Genomic DNA, 24648 nt, shown 5'->3' on the forward strand with positions numbered 1-24648 from the left:
ATACAGACTACCGTATATACTCGAGTATAAGCCGAGTTTTTCAGCACAAAAAATGTGCTGAAAAAGTACCCCCTCGGCTTATACTCGAGTCAAGTGTAGCGCTGACCGGACAGAGTTCGGTCAGCGCTACACACTGCCAAACACACAGCCGCCGGAGCCAGCAGCTGCGTGTTTGGTGTAATCAGCAGCCACTGAGAGTCTGTCAGACTCTCAGCGGCTGCTGCTGCTCCCACTGCGGGAGCCATCTTCCGGCTCCCGCAGTGGGTGATGGGAGACACGTCGTCATGACGACGTCTCTCCCATGCAAAGCAGCCGGAGGAGCGGACAGCGGCGGGACCAGGAGCGGGAGTTACAGGTAAGAGATTTTTTTTTTTTAGTCTTGTCACGTCTCTCTCTACTGGGGGGTGGGGACTACAGGGGGCGATTACTGCAGGGGGCATTACCACTGGGGGAACTACCAGGGGGGGATTACTACAGGGGGCACTACCAGGGGGGATTACTACTGGGGGCACAACCAGGGGCAATTACTACTGGGGGCACTACCAGCTCCTGCCATTTCCCACACTAGGGTTATACTCGAGTCAATAAGTTTTCCCAGTTTTTGGGGGTAAAAGTAGGTACCTCGGCTTATATTCGGGTCGTCTTATACTCAAGTATATACGGTAATTCTAAAGTGATATGTTTTGCTCCAGCTGCAAATGTTACAATGTTTATTGAAAAAAAAATATTATATATATATATTATTATATTAAGCAAGAAAGCGTGTAGGTCTGTTTGTCCTTTATGCATGGCCAGAGTTTTGGACCTAGCTCAACCAAATTTGGCTTGGTGCTGTAGTTTGACCAGGATTATGTTTTTGCTAGGTTTGAACCTTGCCAGAGCCATGCACTGTCGCATAATCCTTAAAAATAGAGAGAGACTCAAATTTAACACAGGTTCTGGGGTTGGCTCCAGTGGGAATTGGCAGTCTGCCAAAACCTGTGTAAAAATACTAAAAACTCAAAACGATTCTTTTAACCACAGTCTGAGCAAACTTTGACTCATGCAAGTTCATATTAAATCCAGAGTTACTTTTTTTTAAAGTGACCATATATATTAATCAGCCCTCTGTGTGTTTCCATGCAAGGGCATAACTAGAACTCTGGGGGCCACATAGTAAGATCTTAAAAGGGCACCACTCCCAGAGGCAAAAAATAAATAAATACATTTGCCCCCACACAGCCCATTCGTATTATGCCACAAAGTAGTACCTCTTATACACATTATCACACACAGTAATAGTGTACCTTATGCCACACAGTAATGCCCTTTATAGGTTATGCCACATAGTGGTAGTACCCCATGTAATACATTATTCCACACAATAGTAGTGCCCCTTACACATTATGCCACACAGTAATGCCCCTTATAACATTATACCACACAGCCCCTTACACATTATGTCTCCCTGTCTCCCTCCAGCAGCCTCTTGCCTTACCCTGTGTGCCATCATCAGTCAGCAGGTGTGTATTTGGTGCTGGGCCACCAAATAATTACAGCTGGCGCACTGGCAGACATGGACAGACAGCAAAATTTGATTCCACAGAGGCAGTTTGGGCACCATAGCAGCAGCACCCCTTGCACCCATGGTAGTTACCCCACTGTTTGCATATATGTTAACAAACAATGTGGTCATTTTTCGGAACAATGGAATGTGGTTATAAACGAGGACAATGTAAACAAAGGATGCAGGGTCCAATTTTTAACCTGGGCGATGTCTGGTATCCCAGCTAGTGTGTGTGTGTGTGTATGTATGTGTATATATATATATATATATATATATGTATGGAACGCAGGGCGGCACTCCGTAATAAACATGTCCAAAAACAAAAGGTAGTTTTGCAACGTTTCAGCGCTTTATTCCGCGCTTTCGTCAAGCATACAAGTCAAACATATATAAAGCACTTACCACATATATATAGTAGTTAAACGCCATGCCATACGGAGACCTCACCTCCTGGCTCCGGAACCGGAAGTGACCTCACCACATCACAACCGCATCAAGCGGTTGCCATGGCTACCGCAACGCTGGACAAAATACAAACACATAAAGACAATACAAACAATCATTTAAAATTTAACAGAGTGCTCATTAGTATGCAAAAAAGAACACCAACATAAATAAGTACCTACAATGCTGCACGATTGCGTGCACATCAAATCTTCAACAACTAATCCTTACAGAAACCTAGTCACTAAATATACTGCACAAAAATAAATAACTATCATGACCCTCCTATTGGTATCAGACCATCAAAGAACCACACAAAGGATCCCAAGTAAGTAACACACAGGAGCTTATTATAATAACAAAACCATTGCATAGCCCCTATAAGTCTGTGATAAATACATATAATATCCTACTTATAAAAAACACTGAAGACCCAGCGTTTCATTTAACCCACGAGGGGAAAGAGAGTCTAAACGCATATTCCATTGAGACTTACACTGTAACAATTTGCGTCCACGATCACCACCTCTAATAAGTGGGGGGACGTGATCGATAATTTTATAACGGAGTGCTGAAAGGTTATGCCCTGCCATGACAAAGTGTCGTGCCACTGGTTGCTCGTTGGTACCTATGGCAATGGCAGCCCGTATAGCAGAACGGTATTGGGCCATCCTTTCTTTCAAAGTACATTCCGTCTTTCCTACATAGATCTTTGAACAGGAACACGTGATAACATAAACAATAAACTTGGTGGTACACGTTACATGATGTCTGATGTTATATTTAATACCAGAATAAGGGTGGAAAAAAAATGAACCAGTTTGTAGGGAACGGCAAGTAATGCAGTTGGGGCACCTAAAACACCCCAAAAAAGACTTGATGTTACTGGACTTGCCCATCGATGAAACATCGTTCCTGACCAAATAATCTCTCAAATTCTTGCCTCTCTGATAGCAAGACATCAATTTTTTGTTATGCAACATATTTAGATCCTTATCAGACGTTATAATAGGCCATAACAATTTTGCTTGTTTATTGATATCAGTGCTGCTGTGATTGTATCTATTAATCCCAAGGTGCCCATCTGCGCTACGATCCTTAATGGAATTATCATCGGTCAGTAATTTATCGACAGGGATAGCTAATGCTTTTGCTTTGGCCTGATCTAAAACACCCTTCTGATGCTAATGAGCACTTTGTTAAATTTTAAATGAATGTTTGTATTGTCTTTATGTGTTTGTATTTTGTCCAGCGTTGTGGTAGCCATGGCAACTGCTTGATGCTGTTGTGATGTGGTGAGGTCACTTCCGGTTCCGGAGACTTCCGGGTTTCGGAGCCAGGAGGTGAGGTCTCCGTATGGCATGGCGTTTAACTACTATATATATGTGGTAAGTGCTTTATATATGTTTGACTTGTATGCTTGACGAAAGCGCAGAATAAAGCGCTGAAACGTTGCAAAACTACCTTTTGTTTTTGGACATGTGGAGGGCACCCGGCTCAGTTACTTGTGGAACCCGTGAGTGCCGGAGTGATGGCTATATGTGTGTGTGTGTGTATGTGTGTATGTGTATATATATATATATATATATATAAAATTAGTGTGTGTATAGATTTAGTGGTGTCCAGGCATCTTCTGCGTACGCATTTCCAAAAGGGGGCGTTTCCTTTTGACTTGCCCCCAATTTGTCACACTTGGAGCTCTCCTCTCACGGTGAATAGATGTCGCGTATGCGCACGTCGTCTATTCACCTGGTGATAGGTCACCGCAACTTTTCCCTCCCGGGCAAGTCTCAGGGCAGGCTGTTGTAGCGGGGCACGGCTAAAAGGGCAGGACGCATTTTGCCCTTATAGAATCGGGCAGGACGCCTAGCGGGAACACTGTATATGTATATAGTGTTTGTGTGTATATTTATTTACACTTATGACTTTTGAATATTTCTCATGAGTGTGAGGTGGCGTTGGAACTAATAGTTATCCGTAGTGATAAGTTTAATTACTTCTGTATTAGTTTGTTATTAAGGACTTTTGGTCTGTCACTGCTGAAAGGCTAAAAAAAGAACTTATTATAAGACTAGCTACCTGTAATATGAGAAGCTGATACCGCTTTTACACTAAAGTCACGAGCCTAACCCGGGATTTGGAACATGTTTCTAACCCGGTTCAGTCCCGGGATAGACCCTCTTTTACACCGCAGCACCGATCCGGGCTATGCCAAGGTCGGCACCGTTCACACCGGACTCTGTTCAGCACTAACCTGGCTCTCTGGCGCAGGTGAGCAGCACTTCTTCCACTCCCTCCACCCTCCGTGACCCTCTTAAGGCCCCCATACATCAGAGATTGATTGCAGCAATCGTGCAATTTGCAATCGATTGTGTATAAAAATCTTTCCCACTTTCAATCGATTGCAGAATTGCCACAATCGATTGAAAAAGGGAAAGATTTTTATACACAATCGATTGCAAATTGCACGATTGCTGCAATCAATCTCTGAAGTATGGGGGCCTTCACCTTACTCCGTTCTGGTCGGCCCGGCAGTGGACGCTTGGAGATGATGTAATCTCCAAGCGCCACTGAAGACGGCCAATCGGACGGCATGTGGCACGATGACCCATCTGTTGTGGCACGATGACCGTGCCGTTTACATTGCAGGGTGACACGAGAACGAGTGATGCTCTGACTATAATCCCGGGTTGATGTGCATTCGCGTTCATCAACCCGGGATTTTTCAATCAATGTAAAAGGGGTATAACTCTCAGTACTGTACAGCTTGCCCTACAGCAATGCAGGAAAACAGGCTGGAATTTAAGCAAATAGTGGCAGGTGAAATGTGAAAAATAGGTGTTTGCTTTGTTTTTGTGCCATTTAATTGCACTTTTATTTTGCTAATAAATCAAGCTACCAAATATCCCTTTTGACATTTAAAGTCTTCCGCTTGGAAACACCAAACCACTAATTAGAAATGGTTTTAATTGGCTGATGAAAGTGCCGCTTTGCTTGCTTTTGTTTAGAATGTGCTTACCTAGTTGGCATTTCTTCACCTGATACTGATATTTATCAGTTGTTCCGGGAGGTTTGTAATTGACGATCTTGTTTGTCAGCTGTCAGGGTATTGTTATGCTGAAGGTGTAAACGTGTCATCGTGCTGATGGCAGATGTTGCAGAATGAGATTAAAAGATAGTTAGATAATAGTTTGTTGACAGAAAATGTTTTGGTTTTATGTTTTGTACTTTTTAGAGTTGGGGAGGGGTGTTCTAAGTCTTCTAACACTGTTGATTACTTCATTGTTGTTGGACTTTCTCTGGTTATTGGTGCAATGTACTGTCGGACATATTACGCCTGACTGCCCAAATTTTTTTGTCCTTGGGTAGTGTTGTTTCTTAATTGCTTATGTCTCAAAAGTACGGAAATCGGCATTTATTCCTCTTAAACTTGTTGCTTTTGTGACTAGGACATTTCATACTTTGAAATTTGCTTATTTCAGATGAGAAAACTGAGCAAATTTTGTGTTTTCTTTTACACAATGTGATAAAAAATCTACGTATCTATGAAAATGAATATATGTATGAAAATAAACATGGCCACATAAGAATTAGAAGTGGGTAGCTTTTCGAGATTTACGATTAAACATCACTTTCATGAATCAGCCCCCTCATGTTCTCGTTATACTGTCCTCTGTTCAAACTCCAGTATATCCTGGTGGAAGCGCTCGCCTTGCTCCTCGAGTACGCTCCCATGTTCTCCTTGAATTTCTCAAGATGAGCATCAAGAATTTGTGCCGAAGTTCTTCACCAAAGTCTCAAACGACTCCACGTAGTTTTCAGGCCTTATGATTACCCAGGTTGTGCATGTTCGGCTATGAGGGAGGGTGCCTGCACTGTACGACATATTGCTCAGTGTGGGCACAATATCCACTGCACAGGATGATGAACGATTACAATGTTGTAATCGTACAGTCGTTCCACTCTCGTGTAGGGGATATGCCCCTTTACAGCAACGATCCAAACGCAATCTGTATACCCTAGTCACTGTTTCAGTCCGTGCTTTAAATGCTCTTTCAAACTTATTTCAGTTGCCCAAGGAGCTTATGGAAGCCATGCAACTGTTTAACAGGGAAGCTGAGTAGATGCCAGAGGCAGGGCTGCCGTCAGAAACTGTGGGGCCCAGGACTGTCATTATAGGCAGGGCCCCCCTCAACCTTCACAAACCCCCACCACTTCCCACAACCCCCCTTCCCCCGCTACCGTACCTATACACAATATATGCAAAAATGCAAAGAACGGGGTGCCTTCCTAAATAGTTAATACACAATACATTGCTCTTTCTGTGTGAGGTATGGAGACCCCCCCAGGAGCACAACAAAACAGAGGAGGCACTCCCTTTTAAAGTGGAGAAAAACGTATACTTATAAGATGTTGAAGTTCAGTACATTGACATGCCTCTGTACTGAACTTCAACATGTTATAAGTATACATTTTTCTCTACTTTAATAGGGAGTGCCTCCTCTGTTTTGTTCTGCTCCTGGGGGGTCTCCATACCTCACACAGGAAGAGCAATGTATTGTGTGTATGTGTGTATATCTATATATCTATATATATATTGTGATAGGATAACTGGTAAAGTGGTCTGTGGCAGGTACATTTGTCCCAGATTCCTGTCTTATGTGTTTTAAACCCCCAGGAGAAAGTCTGCAGTGTAGCAGGCTTGAGTCTCGGCTTTTTGAAAAGCCGGTTTGGGACCTGGGGGTTGTGGGTGAGAGGAGAGGGAGGGCTCCACCCACGGCCGCTCCAGGTTTTGGGCCTTGCAGCCTGGTAACAGGCTTGTTAGGGTTTCCACCTGAGAGTGGCCAATATAAGCCTAGTGTGTTTAGGGCTGAGTGTCTCACCTGGGAGAGCAGGCAGGGAGTTTGCTCAGAGACACTTGGAAACCTAACTGTGAGTGTTGTGCTGTGCCTTTGGTAGCTGGTGAGGGCATTAGGCCCTGCCAGGTTCTGGTAGTGAGGGAACCACCTGTGAAGTTAGTGCCCCGACAGGGCTAGGATTTATGTTTTGTTTTCTTTGTTATTTCTGACATTGTACAATAAAGACTGGCGCCGACCAGCTTGTACTCGAATCCAGTCTGGCGTACTGTTTCCCAGCTGCTGTGTGTGTAAGGAAGGAGTCCTCTACCCAGGAGAGGGACCCCCTAACCTAACTGTGTCACAAATATATATATATATATCCACCTACACACGCGCACACACTGTGCATGTTTTAGTTAAGTCAGAGTCCACAGATACTTTAACTTACCTCGCTCCATACTTCTTCTGTCAGTCTTCAAGCTCCGGGCGGCTCCTCTCCTCAGTCCTCGCACCACTCACTCTCTGCAGCTCCTCTGTCATTCAGCGTTGCGCAACGTCACGTCACACGCCCCGGCTTCAGGGAAATTTTAAAAACTTTTTTGACAGCAGTGTCGGGCACTGCTGTTTGGCCAGTCCAGTAAGGTGGGAGGCGGAGCGGGAGGACGGCTGCCGGGCCCGGCTGGGTGAGGTGACTGACAAGTCACTTAACTGTGACTAATGTGCGGCGGCGGGGCCAGGTGTATAGTAGAGGATGCCCCAGGCCAGGGGGTTAGTAGCGGCGGGCAGTATGTAGCAGGCGTTGGGCGGGCCCCCCGAGTGTTCGGGCCCGGTATTCCAGTACCGGCTGTCCCCCCTTGTTGACGGCCCTGGCCAGAGGTAATTTAAATTGGTAAAGACACATCGGGGAGACATTCAGTTATTATTTAACGATGTTCAACAGAACAATTAATCAGGGCTATAACTAGGGCAGTGCGACCAGGGCAGGGGGCGCTGCTTGGGCCTGTCAATTTTCCTATTTATTATCATTCTCACTTGTAGCTTCCTCTTCTTTTATCTCCAGCATCTCCGGGTGTCCCCTATCTCTTCCCTGGCCCATCCCCATGAGGCCATGGCCCTTTTTCAGGTGCTCTATCTTATGTCCTTATTTACAAAATGGGGGGGGGGGGGGGGGTACGCCGTTGCTCTCTCTTGCACAGGGCACCAAAAAGCCTAGTTACGTATCTGCTATTGTTGCTCCCATCAGGTGTGCATGCTGCAGTTGCACCCAAATGCACCAGGTTTTGCCGTGTAAAGCAGCTAAATTCATCTAAATTATGGTGTATCGTGCCCAAACGCCCACTTTTCGTGGATTTCTGCTCAGGACAGTGCGAGCAGGAATCTGGGTGCATGCATCACTCTCGCCCGATCAGAGCAACAATTGAATAAATGCGTCAGGCGCCCAAACAACAATAGAGGACCACCAATTCCCCACATACCCACCCTGCGAAGTTCTAAATTTGTGAAACACCTAGGGGTAATTTTGCTAAGATGGGAGTTCTATTAAGAAGTTATGTTGCCCATAGCAACCAATCAGATTCTACTTCTCATTTATCTAGCACCTTCTAGAAGATAATACCTGGAATCTGATTGGTTGCTATGGGCAACATCACTTCTTAATAGAACTCCCATCTTAGTAAATTTACCCCCTAGTCTCAATAGGCCATGCGGTGCGAATCGTGCGTCTCTGCTTGCACCGAACTGCGTTTTAGACACAATATGATGCCACTAAGACGCGCCAGGAGACTGCACTGATTAATTTGTGTCATAGTCGCAATTGGATGCAACCAACAACTTCACAAGAGTGCGCTAGTTCATTTGATATGCTACACTTCTGTGTGCGCTTATGTCACATTAATCAGTGCAGTCTGGCAAAGCGGTAATCGCCACGTCTGATTGCGACTAAGGCGCCTTTTCAGGCTAATAAGATACCTGTTACACGCTGAGGCGCATGGGACCTGGTGTGCCGAGAAGGGCAGTTTGTTGCGACTGCATCCATAGTATATTAGGACACATCTGTAGGTTATGTGGATACATTTGTACCAAGTAATTTCCCTTATGCAAGTTGGACAAATGAAATGCCAAAGTACACTTCTAAAAGGAAGTGCCATTTTCTCACCCGTTAGTGTGAATGGCAGATGATGGCCGTCTGCCGGATAGTTCTACAGGCATTGCCCAAAATGATCCCATCGATGTGGACATTTTTTTTCCCATCCCGCTGATCAATGTTGGGGTAATTTGGTGATCGTTCCGGGTGCTGGAAAGTATTAGATGCTCTGTATGATGCTGGAAGTTGCGCTCACAGATACTGCACTGAATAAGCCTGTGTTTCACATATAAAATGGATTCAAATAAATAATTTAGAGGGTAAACGAGACATAATTCCAGTAGATGAAGTACTGTAACTATTTAAATAAGTTATGAGTAGCGCATCCTGATAACCATGTCTAAATAACCACGTGTGCTGCTATTGCACTTTCCATGAGACCTATTATGTATATTAGAATATAAATTGATCTTGGTTGCACCTCCTGCTGTATTTGCTTATCTTTATCTCTATGTAAGTGGTCTATGGGAGATTAAGTTGCAGTTTACATATATTTTATAAATACAGTCTAAGTATATTAAAGCGCAGCAATATTATTAAATAGATATTTGTTTAGTTTATTGTCTGTAAGTTAATAGGAACATTCCTTATTCCCTTAACAAAAACTGTTGTAGCCTTTTCTAGTAATATTAATAGAGTGATTCATTTTACACTGTACTGTGTTTATTAATGTAATTTACCATTGTGTTCCGCAAATGCAGGTTCCTGCTCCTGCAGGCTGCCAGCCTGTAATTTATGAGTTTGCAACTTAACACTATTATTTATTTTCTAACATTTTTTTTTCAAGCTTCATGTATATTTTATAAGCTTACTTACTGAGTTATGTTAAATGTATTTATCATTTGTAGGACATTTACAGCAGTTAATCAGACTACTTTAGATTACTTTGCACCGGCTCCTGTGTGCACTTAGCAGTATTTATCCGGTAGTGAATCTTATGAAGCTTTTATTTATTTGAATGTGCCTTTTTGTTTCTAATTTAACATTTTCACTTAGCTGATTCATTTTCGGAATTTCTAAAATTGTATAGTTTGTGATTTTGGGGGAGATGTAGCCTTCCTAAAGAGTGGAAGATTTGCCCATAACAACCAATCAGCTCTTAGCTAGCAGTACACTATAAAATAAGTAGAACCTGCATAGTTACTATGGGAAACGTCTCCTTATGTCCACCAGACAAGTGTGGAGGGAGGGAGGAAGGAAGGAAGGGGGGGGGGGGGGGGTCACTGCAGAAAAATAACAGTAATTTTTTATTTTTCTAGACAAATCACAATTATACCACCCTACAGCCCATTATGTTGTAGCTTTAGAATCGCCCAGCGTACCATGTGCAGTAGGAATTAGCTGTATATGTCCAGGCGTTCGCCATAAAGAGGGGGCTGTGTCCATTCAGAAAATATATTGATCCCACCAGATGAATTTACATTGGTTCTTTGCGTTAAAATAACGTCTCCGTTGGTGTTTCACGTTGAACAAGTCCTGTTAATTTAATTCTCAAATGTAAAAGGCATCTCTTCGTTTATATGTGAGAATGAGACGTCATCTGCTGTACAGGGTGCAAGGGCTCGCAGGCGAGGTGGGGCAGCCACGTTGATCCCTTTAGAACAGTTGTGACATTTGTTTACAGAGTCAGAGCCTTGGCATGTGGTACCCGGTCACCCCACCTTGTGCAATCTGCGTTATTACCCTTTTTTACCTGCAGTTATCTGATACACAGATGATATGGATGATTCATGGAGAGACCTATGAGTCAACTCGCTTATTTGCCATTATACTTCCTTCAGAATGACCAGCTAAAGAACGTGCTGCTTATACACACATAGGAAATTGATTACTACTTAAACGTGCAATGTTTGACCATTCCAGTTAAAGAAACACTAAAAGTTACTACATTTTCTTATCTAGCCAGATTTCCTTGTTTTCAGATTATATGTAAAAACGACCTTAAATAATCCCCCAAGTATATTTATAACACTGAATTGGCAGATCTGGGGGATATTTACTAAAGTGAGAGTTTTTAGAAGTGGAGATGTTGCCCATAGCAACCAATCAGATTATACTTAACATTTTACTAGCACCTCTTGGAAGATAATAGCTATAATCTGATTGGTTGCTATGGGCATCATCTCCACTTCTAAAAACACTCACTTTAGTAAATATATACCCCCTAGCCTCTGCATCTGGTGGCCGTTTGTTACTCGAGTCAAACTGCTAGATCCTATGACCCACTAGTTGTACCGTTGTACAATGACCTTACACACAGTCCCATTTATTTAACCTGCGTTTTCTACTGTCCCCGATACATGCTTGCACTGATCTGCAGACTATTACTATATATCTGATGCTGCCTAGCTGACCAAGCTAATCGCTGCGTGTATGGGCTCATCCAATGGCTGTATAATGTCAATTTTATATTTATCTATAATTAATATAATTATTTCTATACTTTGTTTTATATTCTGCACAGTAAGAAAAGACAGTGGGGAAGATATACAGAGCCTTGGAGAGAGATAAAGGTCCAACCAATCAGCTCCTTTACAGGCTGTGTTTGAAAAATGACAGAAGCTGATTGTTTGGCACTTTATCTCTCCCCAAGGCTTAGTCCATCTCCCCCAGTGTGTGACTTGTATTTTTTTCGTTTTCCGTGTGCATTCCGTGACTGTCTACAATACACCCATCCTACTCCATATCTAGTACTATGTAAGTATGTTCTGTTTCCTAAGATTTGTCTCTCTAGCCCCTGCTCCCGTGCCGTAAGCTGTTTATCACAGCTACAGTCCCACGTGAATACGGCCGCATAGATCTCTCTATATATGTAGCACTCAGGGAATTGTGTTTTAAAACCGGATTGTTTTTATTTATTTTTTAAATAAAGCTGAAGCGAAGATCTACCCTATCTCAGTGCCCTATTTTAAAGCTGGGACAAGTGATTGATTTAGTAATGTAATGCTAGTGATAATTTGACATTACATTTTAAAAAAAAAATTGAAAACTGTCTTACTGGAAAAAAATATTCTTTCATAATGATCACTAAAGAGGCACTGCCACCTAGTTTAGTTCTAAAGCTGGCCACACATCTAAAGATTATCTGTCCAACCAGCCAACTAGTTGATTGGTTGGTATGAAAGCAATTGACAGTCAGCAATTTGCTCCCAAATTGGACAAAAACTGTTTGAACAAATTGTTTTGATCAAACATTTCATTTTCATCTGTTTTCTGGCATTTAGGAGCAAATTGCTGATCATTAGTTACTCCCATACGTTACCAGATTTTCATTCCAACCAATCAACTAGTTTTCTGGTTGGACAGATAACACAGGTCTGCGAAATTTAATGTATTGAAAGCTTTTTTATTAATACTTTTATATTCTTAATTATACTTCTGTGTACATCAAGAAATAGTATATAAAAAAAATTACCACATCACATTTACCTATAAGGGGGTTACATACATTTTGAAGAAAAAACAAGAAGTTTAATTGTTTTTGACATATTTATTGTGAAATATGAAGAAGTGTAAATGATATCACTCACTGTGTTTTTGTCTTAATTGCATAATAAAAAAAACAATAAAATCAAACCATAATAGAAACAAAACCATAATTATTGAAAAAAAATCGTTAATATCTTTTTTTTTTTTTTTTTTTGTCTTCAAACTTTGTTTTGTCGCTTTTAGCTTATAAGCTTTTTCTGTGTTGTCTCTGTGTATCATCCAGCAGTAGTCAGCCATCATGCTGACGTCCCAATGACCCTGGTATCTTCTTTATACATCTTTAACGTCTTGGTGGAACCGTTCATCCTGTTCTTCACTGTAGTGTGTACTGTGTGTGTATGTGGTGGTAGGCAGGGGTTAAAATGAGCCTGCACAGGGCAAAACTGTGTTGCAACTGTTGTATTTGGTTCCACCTTCGCCAGCTCACCTTGTAGTTGGTGTGTGTGTGTGTGTTTAATGTTCCTTTAGACAGTACCTTAATCTGGCACTGGGCGGGGGGGAGTTTTATGACGAGAACTGAATTGCAACATTCTATACTACCAACTGAATTAATTTAAGACCATGTTTTATAATAAATGTAGGCAGAATACATTTATTACTTTAAAGAAAATGAAAAAAAATGACTTATTCATAAATACACATTTTGCAGAAAAATGCCATGTTATATGCAAAATCGGGAGTCATTTTCGTGTTCAGAAGCCAAAAATCCATAAGTCTCACATAAATTCGTTAAAAAAAAGCTTATTCATCGCAGACCTGTGTAATCTGCAGATGTGTGGTCTTTTACTGGGGCTTCCACATTCCTATTACAGTCTTGGACAAAAAGTGGAAGTGACAGGGGGAGGGCGATCCACAATAGCAGCAGTCAGTGGATTGTGGCTTCTGTTTTGGTTTGGGCCAGGGGCACCCTCATAGAGTGTTTGCCTAGGTGCAGTTTTTAATGTGACTGTCTGAATATCTTGTATTCAACAATCAATGTTAAAGTTCCGCTCCACATTGTTAAGTTAAGTGCACTTCTGCACGCAACGTTTTCTGAGCCGGAGGATAGCGGAGCAATTTGTGCAGTCAATTTTTATTTTTTGGGTTGTTGGGGGAGCACTCAGAGTCGTTTTAAGTGCCTTTGTTATAGTGGTTTTGGGTATTTTTTTTTTTTTTTAAATATTATGTTTTGCATCATGCTGTAGACATATTTTTTGCTGTCAGGCAAAAAAGATAAATTGTGATCTATCCTCTGGGACATAACTGATCATAATAATCACTGCTGGTAATAATAATCATTTATTTCCCTTCTGTTACAGGCACAACGGGAACATACGACACAGCTGCTAGACCTTGCATAATCTTCTGATAAACATCTCTTGCAGTGTGAAGTGGTAATCGGACTATGCACTAACCAGGCAGGTAAGATAATCAGACTATATGCACTAACCAAGCAGGGAAGATAATCAGACTATATGCACTAACCAAGCAGGGAAGATAATCAGACTATATGCACTAACCAAGCAGGGAAGATAATCAGACTATATGCACTAACCAAGCAGGGAAGATAATCAGGCTATATGCACTAACCAAGCAGGGAAGCTAATCGGATTATATGCACTAACCAAGCAGGTAAGATAATCAGACTATGCACTAACCAGGTACGTAAGATAATTACTCTATGCACTAACCAAGCAGGGAAGATAATCAGGCTATATGCACTAACCAAGCAGGGAAGATAATCGGACTATATGCACTAACCAAGCAGGTAAGATAATCAGACTATGCACTAACCAGGTAGGTAAGATAATTACACTATGCACTAACCAAGCAGGTAAGATATTCAGACTATATGCACTAACCAAGCAGGTTAGACAATAAGATTATGTACTATTAAGGCAAGTTAAATAAGACTATGCACTAGCCAAGCAGGTAGGTGGATTTGAAATGTTCTGTTCGGTGCTTACATTTATGTCTTCTCACATTTGTGATCTGAAGTCGCTTTTAGTGTCAAATGTTTAGAAAAAATTGTTCATAAGGATGGTAAGACATTGTTTTGTGTAGAACATGCACCTATTGGTGAATTATATGTACTGTTGCCATGGAAGTAGCCAGATGCATTTAGAAATCTGTGTTCTAGAAATGGTACTAAAGGTATACAATGGACTTATGTTTGTCACTACTGGTTATTGAATGGAAGATCATTTTCATCTTTACAGGGGATATCCGTATCTAAGGTCATACCTTAAAAAGTGAAATTTCTTTATGAAACCTCTGTTGTTACTACAGAAATACAAGTTGTCTGACCTTCAAAAAAGATTTACAGAAATAACCTCTTCTAAACATATTTATTTAAAAATACTGTTTATTCCACATATGTTCATATTCGTGTTAACATCGAGACTGTTAAAACTAAACAGTATCTTTACTGTTCTTACTCATACGCAAGCCAATAGAAGATCATTAAAATCATCATTATTTTAACAGTTGGGCTATTTTGCATTTGTATTATTATATATGTTTTTATGTTTCAGAATTGTTACTTTTTTTTTTTTTAAGAGGTGTACGAAAATGTTACTAAAGTTTAAATCATTGTCAAATGGTGGTGGTGGGAGGTATGTGAGCATTAGAATGAAATAGAAGCCACAATCTTCTGATTTTAGGTTTTAGTCGTGACCGAAACTGACTACTGTAGCTACTTCCTTACACTTTTTACATGCGATAGTCCTTTAGACTTACATTGGTTACATTAATTCATTATTAATACCTGATCTGCTTAATGTTAAATAGAACGTTGAATATTTTTTCCATTTAGGCTCCTCGAAGGACCAGGAAGCTAAAGCAGATGGCTCTCGTGACGAGTAGGTTCTGATCATCGGGGAAAAGATAGACACGTCGGGACTACAATGTTTCTTTCATGAGACGGCACACTGTGGGCGGAACTTGAAGATGCGGCCATGGACAGGCTCCTGGCGTTGGATAATGCTTATTCTCTTTGCTTGGGGGACATTACTATTTTATATTGGCGGACACTTGGTGCGAGACAACGATAACCCGGACCACTCCAGTAGAGAACTGTCTAAGATATTGGCTAAACTTGAACGTTTAAAACAGCAAAATGAAGACTTAAGAAGAATGGCGGAATCCCTCAGGTAAGTTTTTTGTTTACAGTATCCATCTATTGGTAAAGTTAATGGACTTTCCTACTATCCTAATGGGTTTGGTACATTATTATTTCATGTAAAAAAAACCTGTAATTTAAGAGTTTTCCTTTATTGGCTGATTAGATGGCAAACTTTCAGGATAAGTTGGAGGCCGCTCCTTATACCGGGCATACATGCAGTATAGTTACATTAGCCATGTAATGATATATCGCACCGTCGTACAGTGGATCGTGCAGTGTGTACGGCGATGTAATATGTCGTTATGTCTCGTGGCTGGGTCGTCGCAATGTGTGCCCAACTTAACTGAAATCTTTTGGTGCTGGTAGCACAGTATTTGTACAGTATAACACCTTCGTGTTTGTCTTTTTTACACACAAACATACATATATTTTAAGCAAAGGAGAGTGCAAATATTGTGGTATATATTGACACAGGACCCCCCCCCCCACACTCTCTAGTAGCAATGGGTGCAGGCAGTTATGATATACAAGTATGTTCTTATCTGGATTTGCAAGTTCAACTGAAATATTAGGAGTCTGGAGCCAGACGAGATGTGTAGTAGTCATTTAATATTATCAGTTAAAACACTCACACAATTTTACATTCAAGCTCTAAGCGTATCTGCAATAATAGGCAGTAATAGTGTCAATGTCTTTTTTTTTTTTTTCGGGGCTCGTACTGTTTTGAACACCCAGAAGTGTTTATTTCATCAGGATATCACTGGAAACATTGGGCAATTGTGACAGCCTTCCGTGCGTTTATTATTCCAGGTGCCATCTCCTATCTCAGATATTGAATACTGCAGTTTTGTGCGTGTGTGTGTGTGTGTGTGTGTGTGTGTGTGTGTATGTGTGTATGTGTGTGTGTGTGTATGTATGTGTGTGTGTTCACCTGCAGGGAATCTGTATGTAATGCTGGCGGCTGTTTAACTGCCAGATCAAAATCCTGGCTGCAGCAGGTAAGTACCCTCTCCTCTCCCTAACCTAACCCTCCCTTTGTGGTGCCTAACCCTAACCTTCCCCCCCTAGTGTCTAACCCACCTCCCCCTGTTAGTGCCTAAACCTAATGCCCCCCTCCCCGCACCCTAAATCTAACCCTCCCAGGGGGGTGCCTAACAACAACCCCCGCTAGGGGTGCCGAACCCTAACTCCCCCCTTTCCCTACCCTAACCCTCCTGGGGGGTGTCTAACCCTAAATCCTTGCGGGGTCCCTAATCCTAACCCCCCCCCCCCTTCTCACCCCACGACTAAACGCTAAGACACCCGGCTTACCTTCGTTCGGTATACCAGGTGTCAGGATTTTGTAGCTGGGCTAATGATAGGCGTAGGGATTTCGGCTCCTATCTTTAGTCCCATGTCGGGATGTCTGTGTTGGGATATCATCGTGCGGGATTAAGAAAATGATGATAACCACAACAAAAGAATAAGAAGGAATGAATAGTATAATAGATTCACCCTACATATGAACATATGAAACTACTGTATATCATTTCCGGCATTGAGTCCTATTTGTGATAACGTGTTAAGCTCGTAAATTCAAAAGCACTATCTTTTGTTTAATGCCAACTCATGTTTCCCTTTTGTATATGTCTGGCACCTCCAGGCACCTGCTTCGTGGCTTTATATCTGAGTGTCAGGATGCCGGTCATGTTTATACCCGATATGCCGGGTATACTTTATACTTTTCTGATCTGCATTTGGATGCGAGTCTTGATTGTCTCTTGGTTTTTCCCACGTGAGTTACCTGGCACACACCGTAAATAATGTAAAATACAAACATTGACTTGTATCTGATTAAACCTCTGATGCCGGAGTGTTAATCCACTATGATGCACCCAAGTGCTTTCAATTCTCTATCCGTAAAGTTGACCACAATGCAGAAACCACACCGTTAACACCCTTTATCGTTGTGTTATTGCAACCAATTAGTGGTTGACTTGATCTCCGTACTGCTACTAACGAGCCTGCGGGATCATTTAGATTTGACTATTGGCTTATTCTACAAAGAACTACAGGTTTTTACATGAACTACACAATCAAAGCTTACATACCTGCATGCATAATGAGATAAACCTTAAACACACATTCACAAGTACACATTGGTACACAAATACAGCCTGTCTGTTTATTGTAGATTAAAGACAAGACGATGCACACAGTTAAATACATGTTTTATGCGGATCACACATCGTGTGTGTATGTATGTGCATATATGTACAGATGTGTCCTCGTACACTATTGCTGCAGTCGCGCCAAACAGCTCTTCTCAGTGCGCTAGGTCCTGCCTGACTCTGCTTGCGCTGAGCGCCTTATCTGTGTCTTTCATCTGAAAATGCATCTTAGATGCAAACGGAGACTACACGGATTCATTTGATATGTGACACTTGTACATCTGCGTGCGACGGAGTCTGACTCTGTATATGAAGTGCTACAATGCAGCTTATTTCCACTCCAAGGTCCGTTGTGCTTCATATATAGACTCAATGACATACAGATAGTGCCGCCTATCAAATTAATCACTGCAGTCTTGAGAAGCAGTTTGCCACATATGTTTGCGACTAAAGCTGGGTACATCTATACAATCAAGCTTTAGATGCGATGGCTTAATCGACCAAACTCCCGATCGAACGTCCCCAAAATACAGCGCACACACCTATACAATTTTACTTACAACGTTCGATCCCCATTTTAAAAGAAAATGATTACACACTCTTTAGATTCAGGCTACAGTCACGGCAAATGTAAACATAATTACCATAATGGGCAGGGAAAGGGCGTGATTACAGGATTTAAACAGAGACACAATTATATTGTGCACGTTCATTTTGCAGTAAATATTTTGTGGTATATGTCTCACTTATAGTTCCATGCCAGCAACACATTACATGGGAACAGGCCGGGATGTTAACATGTGATGTGGTGTTGGCATGGGAGTCTGTAGGGACATATACCACTAGGGGGTCTATTTAGTAAGCAGTGTTAGGAGACAAAGTGATAAGGTGCCAGCCAATCAGCTCCCAACTGCCATCTCACAGGCTGTGTTTGAAAAATGACAGTTGGGAGCTGATTGGCTGGCACGTTATCACTTTCTACTCTGTCTACTAACACTGCTTAGTAAATAGATCCCTATATGTTCAAAGGATTCAAACTGTCGTATTTAGACATTTTCAGATTTATTTTGCATTGCTTGTGTATGCCAAACTTTTTTGGTTTAATTACGCCGTTTTGGAAATTATTTGTATTTATTTTTAATTTTTTTAAGTATAGGTTATTAATATGTCATAATGGTAGAAACAGGTATAAAGTGATTATTAGTATGCCATAAGGGTATAAACCAGTAGAAAGTGATTAGTCACTGTATATTTTTTTATATGTATTTCTCGATGGAATGCTATAGGAATTAAGGTATACAGGTTATCATGTTATAACATTGTTTGAAAGGATAGAGTTTGAAGTTTATTGGGTGGGGAATATTGTCTATACATGTATAATCAATATCTTTCACTTTGGGTTGAAGACGTTGGCATTTAACGAGAAAAGGTTAAATATTTACAAAACGTGGTATATTTTACATGTAGGGCTGAATACGAGACTAGGTAGCAAGGAAACGCCCCCAGAGGCGGCGCTGCTGCTAGAACGGCCAGGATATCGATCGGATGCGTACACACTGCACTTTTGTTACGATATGCTCCCGTCCAGCCGGATGATTATTAAACTGCGAGAGACCGAGGACGAACGTTGCAGGGCGTTTTTAGCAGTTAGTCTGTCGAGGCCCCAGCATCGGTACAGCGTATACAGTTATACAATCCAACGGGCGTTCTCTCGATATCGAAAGAGCAGTCCGACGATTGTATAGGCTTGTACCCAGCTTTAGATGCAATTATGCTGTCGAAAAAAATGCTTAATGCATCCCACGGGACATGACTGCTCACTCACGTCAGGCGTCTCACGCTTAGCTGTATAAGGGCACATCTGTATATACAGAGTATGTGTGAGAGTATATTCATATATATGTGTGTGTGTGTATGATAAACGCACTCTCTTTATTTGGACCATTAGATGTACACATAACGTAGTAAAACTTTCTGTCTGAGACATCATTGTGTGTAATGGGTGGTCTGCTGCTTATTTTGTCATAGGTAGTTTAGGGCATTTCTTAGTGTTATAGCTTCTGCCTTCTGTTCACTGATTTCCTCACAGAGCCGCATTATTCTCTATTGGCTGCTGCAGTGTTTCTGGGTTCAGCTTCAGTTCAGTAAATGGCTAGCAGGGCAGGCACCAAAGGAGCCATAACTGGTGCCAAGTTTATTATGCAACAGGCATTGTGCCAAGGCTAATCTTTTGAGTCATAGGGTTTAATAGTGAAATTGCATGCTGTGTGCTATTACTTACATAGCTAAACTCCAAACCTAGCCTCTTTACCATCCACTCAGTACTATGTATCAAAGCAGGGATGCTTGATTGCTTAAAAAAGAAAGTATGTGGACACCCAGACAACATACTCCTGTGTGCTTGTTGAAAATCTCATTGCTAAAGCATAAGCTAGCATTCCCGCCAGGCTATTTCTCCGGGGCTCTGCCTATAGAGGCAATAGAAGCACTCCGCTGAAACGGACTACTAGGTGCCGTCACCACCCGTGGGTAGAAAAAGTTACGGTAAAGCCATTACCGTCGAGTCAATAGATGCCGTGCGCAAGTGCACTTCATCTGCTCACACTGCAGAAGAGTTTGGGGGCAGCTTAGCGTCTCTGTGAGTGCTGGGAACGCCTCCTAAAGTGATAGAAAAGGGGGGGCACGTCTCATGGCCATGCCCCTTTTTCTGTGGCTCACGTGCCTTAGGTGCATGAAAGTGCCCTTTTCCAAGATGGGGTGCCCTGCCCCACTGGTAGTCTAGAATGAACACTAATAACCATTAATATGGCTCTGACTCCCCTCCCACCCCCTTGCTGCTATAACGGCCTTCACTCTCTTGGAAAGGGTTTCCATTACATTTTGGAATAGGTCTGCAAGAAAAGCCATTCATTTTAGCCACAGAAGCATTATAGACGTTGTGCACTGATATTGAGTGATAAGGGCTTGGCTTACAGTCGGCATTACTATTTGAGGGTTTGAGGTAAAGGTTCTCTGCAGGCCAGTCAAGATCTTACCATTGGCAAACCATATTTTGTCGAACCTCGCTTTGTGCATGTGGGTTGTTATCATGGTGAAACAGGACAGAGCCTTCCTCACACTGTCTCCACTATGTTTTCAGCACAGAATTCTCTAGAACAAGGGTTTTCAACAGGCAGCCTAGTGTTCCCGCTAAACTACGGGAAGAGCAGGGCCTAGAGGGTCCGGGCACGGAGTATTTGTGCGTGCCGAAGGCTACAGAATAGGGCCGTGGCAGTGTGGGGGAGGGGATGTGTCCTTGTTACACGCTCCCAATTAATCACACTTGGCCAGCATTTACTGAGGTGCTGGGCTTCCCCCAAGTTCTCCCCTCACGGTCAAAAGATGCCGTGCGCACAGCCTGTATTCACCAGGAGGTGATTGTTCATCGCAACTTTTCCCACCCGCGGGTCACACTGGTCCGCGGATGGGAAAGGCACAGGGCAGGCTGTTTTTGTAGGGCGCTGCTAATAGGGCAGGGTGCATTTTGCCCCTTTAAATCGGACCGCCTAGCGGGAACACCTCAGCCCTTGCTACTACGGTATGGTAAAACAGTGACAAGGCTTGCTGAGATGTGTAGTTCCACAGGAGCTGGAGTGCCGCATGTTGAATGCCCATGCTCTAGCATGTCATTGTATGCAATAGCATTACAATTTCTATTCACCGGAACTAAAGGGCTGAAGCTAAAACCTAATTATTCCTCCTCCACCAAACTGTACAGTTGGCAGTACGCATCCGGGCAGGAGCTTTCTCCGGCATCCTACACCCAGATTTCTCCGGCATCCTACACCCAGTCACGTCAGACTGAGAGATGGTGAGGTTTATAAGTCTTGTTTCCACTGCTCCACAGCCCAGTAGTGGTGTGTTATATAGCATTGTACATGGTGATTCGAGGCTTATGTGCTGCTGCTCCACCATGGTAACACAATCCATGAAGCTCCCGACAAACGTTTTTTCTGCCGGCATTGCTTCCAGAGGCATTATGGAGCCCTGTAGCACATATTGGAATCCAGGACAGGCTCATTTTACTCACTTCCAACACTCTGCAGTCCCTTTCTGTGAGCTTGTGTGGCCCTACCACTTTGCTCTTGTTCTACCTAAATGATTCCACCTCACAATGGAAGCACTTAAGCCGGGTACACACTAAGCGATATGTCGTCCGATCCGGCGCATTGGTCAGTGTGTACCCGCTGTGTCGCTGACAATGCGCGCTCCCCCAATGCAGCATTGCTCCTGTCGTCGTATTGACGCTGCCAGCATGACCCATTTACTGCATAGCCTCCAAACATGTATGGTCTGCATTTCCTATCCATTTGGTGATCTGTATTGTATAGTAACCAGAGATATCGGGGCAAATATTTGGTCTGCATCAAATAGCCACATGAAATTTTGTATTGGCATTCCATAGCTAAACGTGAGAACTACTGGGCAAAGCAAGTATGAATGCCCTGCTGGGCACATTATCTGTGCAGTCACTGCAGAACACACGGTACTTGACTAATCATAAAAGGCAAGAGAACAATTGTGCCCGCAGTATGCACAAAACATGGGTAACTCCAGCGGAATTTACCGCAAGTCCAACACTTGTTATTGTATACCCCCCCCCCCCCATCCAAAGCTCAATTTCTGTGACCGATAAGTCGCTGCTGAGCTACATACAGTATGTGTCCTAATACACGTAGCCCCAATACGCCATGCAGCGTGAGGGAGCCGCCAAGTCCTGTGCGCCTCGGCTTGCACCAAGTGTCTCTTTTGCACGAAAAATGCAGCTTTTGCGACGCAAGTGGATAAGACAAACCACTTCATGAGACTGCACTGATTCATTGATATCTGTGTGCAACAGAGTCTGTATAGGAAGCACAACGGAACTTGGTGTGGAAAAAAACTGCGGACACTGCATCTTAGCACTTTGTATATAGACTTAGTCTCACATCGATACACTGTACAAGTTTCGCATATCAAATTAATCAATTGAGTCTTGTGACGTGGTTTGTCGTATCCGTTTGCGACCAAGATGCATTTTCAGATGAAAGACATGTTCTGCCGAGTCAGACTTGGAGTGCCAACGACCAATAATGTATGAGAACACATCTGTAATTGTTTGGGAAATAGGAGATAGCCAACGTTAACCAATAACATGGCAGAAGCTTCCTGGATTATTTGCTTTCTGCTTGTAACCCCATAACCTAGAGATACTGGTAGACTGGATCTATTGGCCGGCGATCCTTTTTCACACTTGTGTGACTGCTGAGCCAGTTCCCTCGCCCCCCTCTGCGGTTCTTTATAAAAGGTCATAAAAGGCTGGTAGGGTTGTGTGGATAGAACTAAAGTAGGACAAGCTAAGCGTATAGATGGGGTTGGGTTGTGGTTGTGGGTCATAGATTGCTTAGTTGAGTCTCATGGAAGGCTTCTGCACAGGTGACTAGTGCCAGGAGTGCTTTCAATGTGGAAACAATTAGTGGTGCACTTACTTCCTCAGAGACCATGTGTTGCTAGAAAAGCTGTTCTACCGCTGCAGAAGTGCTGCCTTGTGTTGTCATGATTTACTATACCACTTGTTCTTCATACCTTATGGGATGTTAGATCATATCCCTGATATTGTGTAAAACTTCCGTTTTCCCTCACATGTGAAGTTCTGAGAGTGATGAGCACTTGGCCCTTTATAGGTCATTCTGTGGTATATACTATGTGGTCAGGCACCTTTTTAGTTCATCTTTTATGAGTATTGGGAGACGTTTAAGCTGTGGGCTCAGTTATTTAATGGCTCTGCGAGCCATAGCTTGTTAGGAGATACGATGGTGTGTGTGTCTGTAAAGTAAAAGTGATGGCAGGCACAGAACGTAATGTCTTTTCATGACAAATCCAATGCTTTCAGCTACATCCGTGAGTACAAAGCAAAACATTGATGTGGCCATTCATCAAAGTGGAGTGATGGTTTAGTTCCCATCAACATTTATGGTCCTGTGTAGGCTCTTTCTGCTGTTCGCTCGCCGGTTTTATTGCCCCATGTTTGAACAGACGCTGCTGATGTTGTGAGAAGCCACCGAATAATTCACCATCCATTTCATGAGATCGACGCGTACATTAAATTCCACCCATAAGTTTCCATGTAATCAAAATGGGCAACATTGTGTATACGTAGAGGGATTTTGTGATGATGAAAAGTGCACCTTTAATGTAACATTATTAGTACGGCCACGGTGCCCTTAGATCTGTGTTTAAAATGTCCTGTGACAGTGCCGCTAGCGTCATGTCTGCTAAAGAACAGCTGGCACAGTTTACAGATTGTGGGAGGATGTTTGGGGGGATGCTTCCAAGAGTGGGGGAGTTGTACCGATCATTTTATATAATGCATTAGACAAGTTCTAGGTAGAAGCTGGTTGGTTGCTATGGAAACTTCTTCACTCTTAAGATGGCTTAATACTTGTGCCTCTTTATGACATGCAATGTGAATATGCTCCTGCCAGTACCTATAGCAGTCAGACTCTTCTAAATACAAACGAATATCGATACCTGCAACTACAGATGTGTCCTCATACATTTGTTGCTGCAGTCACGCCAAGCATCCCCACTTGGCGTGCCAGCTACCGCGCGACTCTGCTTGCGCCCTGCATCTTGCATCTTTTTTTAAAATACTTTATTCATTTGATATGCGACACTTGTATATCTGTGTGCGACTGAGTTTGAATCTTTATACGAAATGCTGCATTGTAGCGGCCGTGGATTTTTCCACGCCAAGATATACAAGTGTCACACGTCAAATTAATTTAATGCAGTCTCCTGGTGCGTCCTAGTTGCATCGCATTGCGATTTAAGACGCATTTTTTTGGCAAAATAAGACATGTAAAGTTGCCCTGCGCTAGCACAGTAGCACGGTACCTGGCGGGTCGAGTGGGGCT

General features: G+C 42.6%; 1 protein-coding gene across 2 annotated transcripts in view; it reads left to right on the forward strand.

Annotated features, from left to right (window-relative positions):
- FUT8 (fucosyltransferase 8) overlaps positions 1-24648 on the forward strand; it is a 233275-nt gene that overhangs the window by 88659 nt on the left and 119968 nt on the right. Inside the window, exons 2-3 of one of the 2 annotated variants that reach the window (XM_088465340.1) lie at positions 13759-13861; positions 15255-15591. In XM_088465340.1, the coding sequence (XP_088321466.1) occupies positions 15389-15591 (203 nt within the window). In that variant the 5' untranslated portion in view covers positions 13759-13861; positions 15255-15388. The remainder of the gene's footprint in view (positions 1-13758; positions 13862-15254; positions 15592-24648) is intronic. The other variant, XM_088465341.1, reaches the window with a different exon arrangement.

Source organism: Taudactylus pleione, unplaced genomic scaffold, assembly GCF_031769625.1.
Source record: "Taudactylus pleione unplaced genomic scaffold, aTauple2 ptg001956l, whole genome shotgun sequence".
Classification (NCBI taxonomy): domain Eukaryota; kingdom Metazoa; phylum Chordata; class Amphibia; order Anura; family Myobatrachidae; genus Taudactylus; species Taudactylus pleione.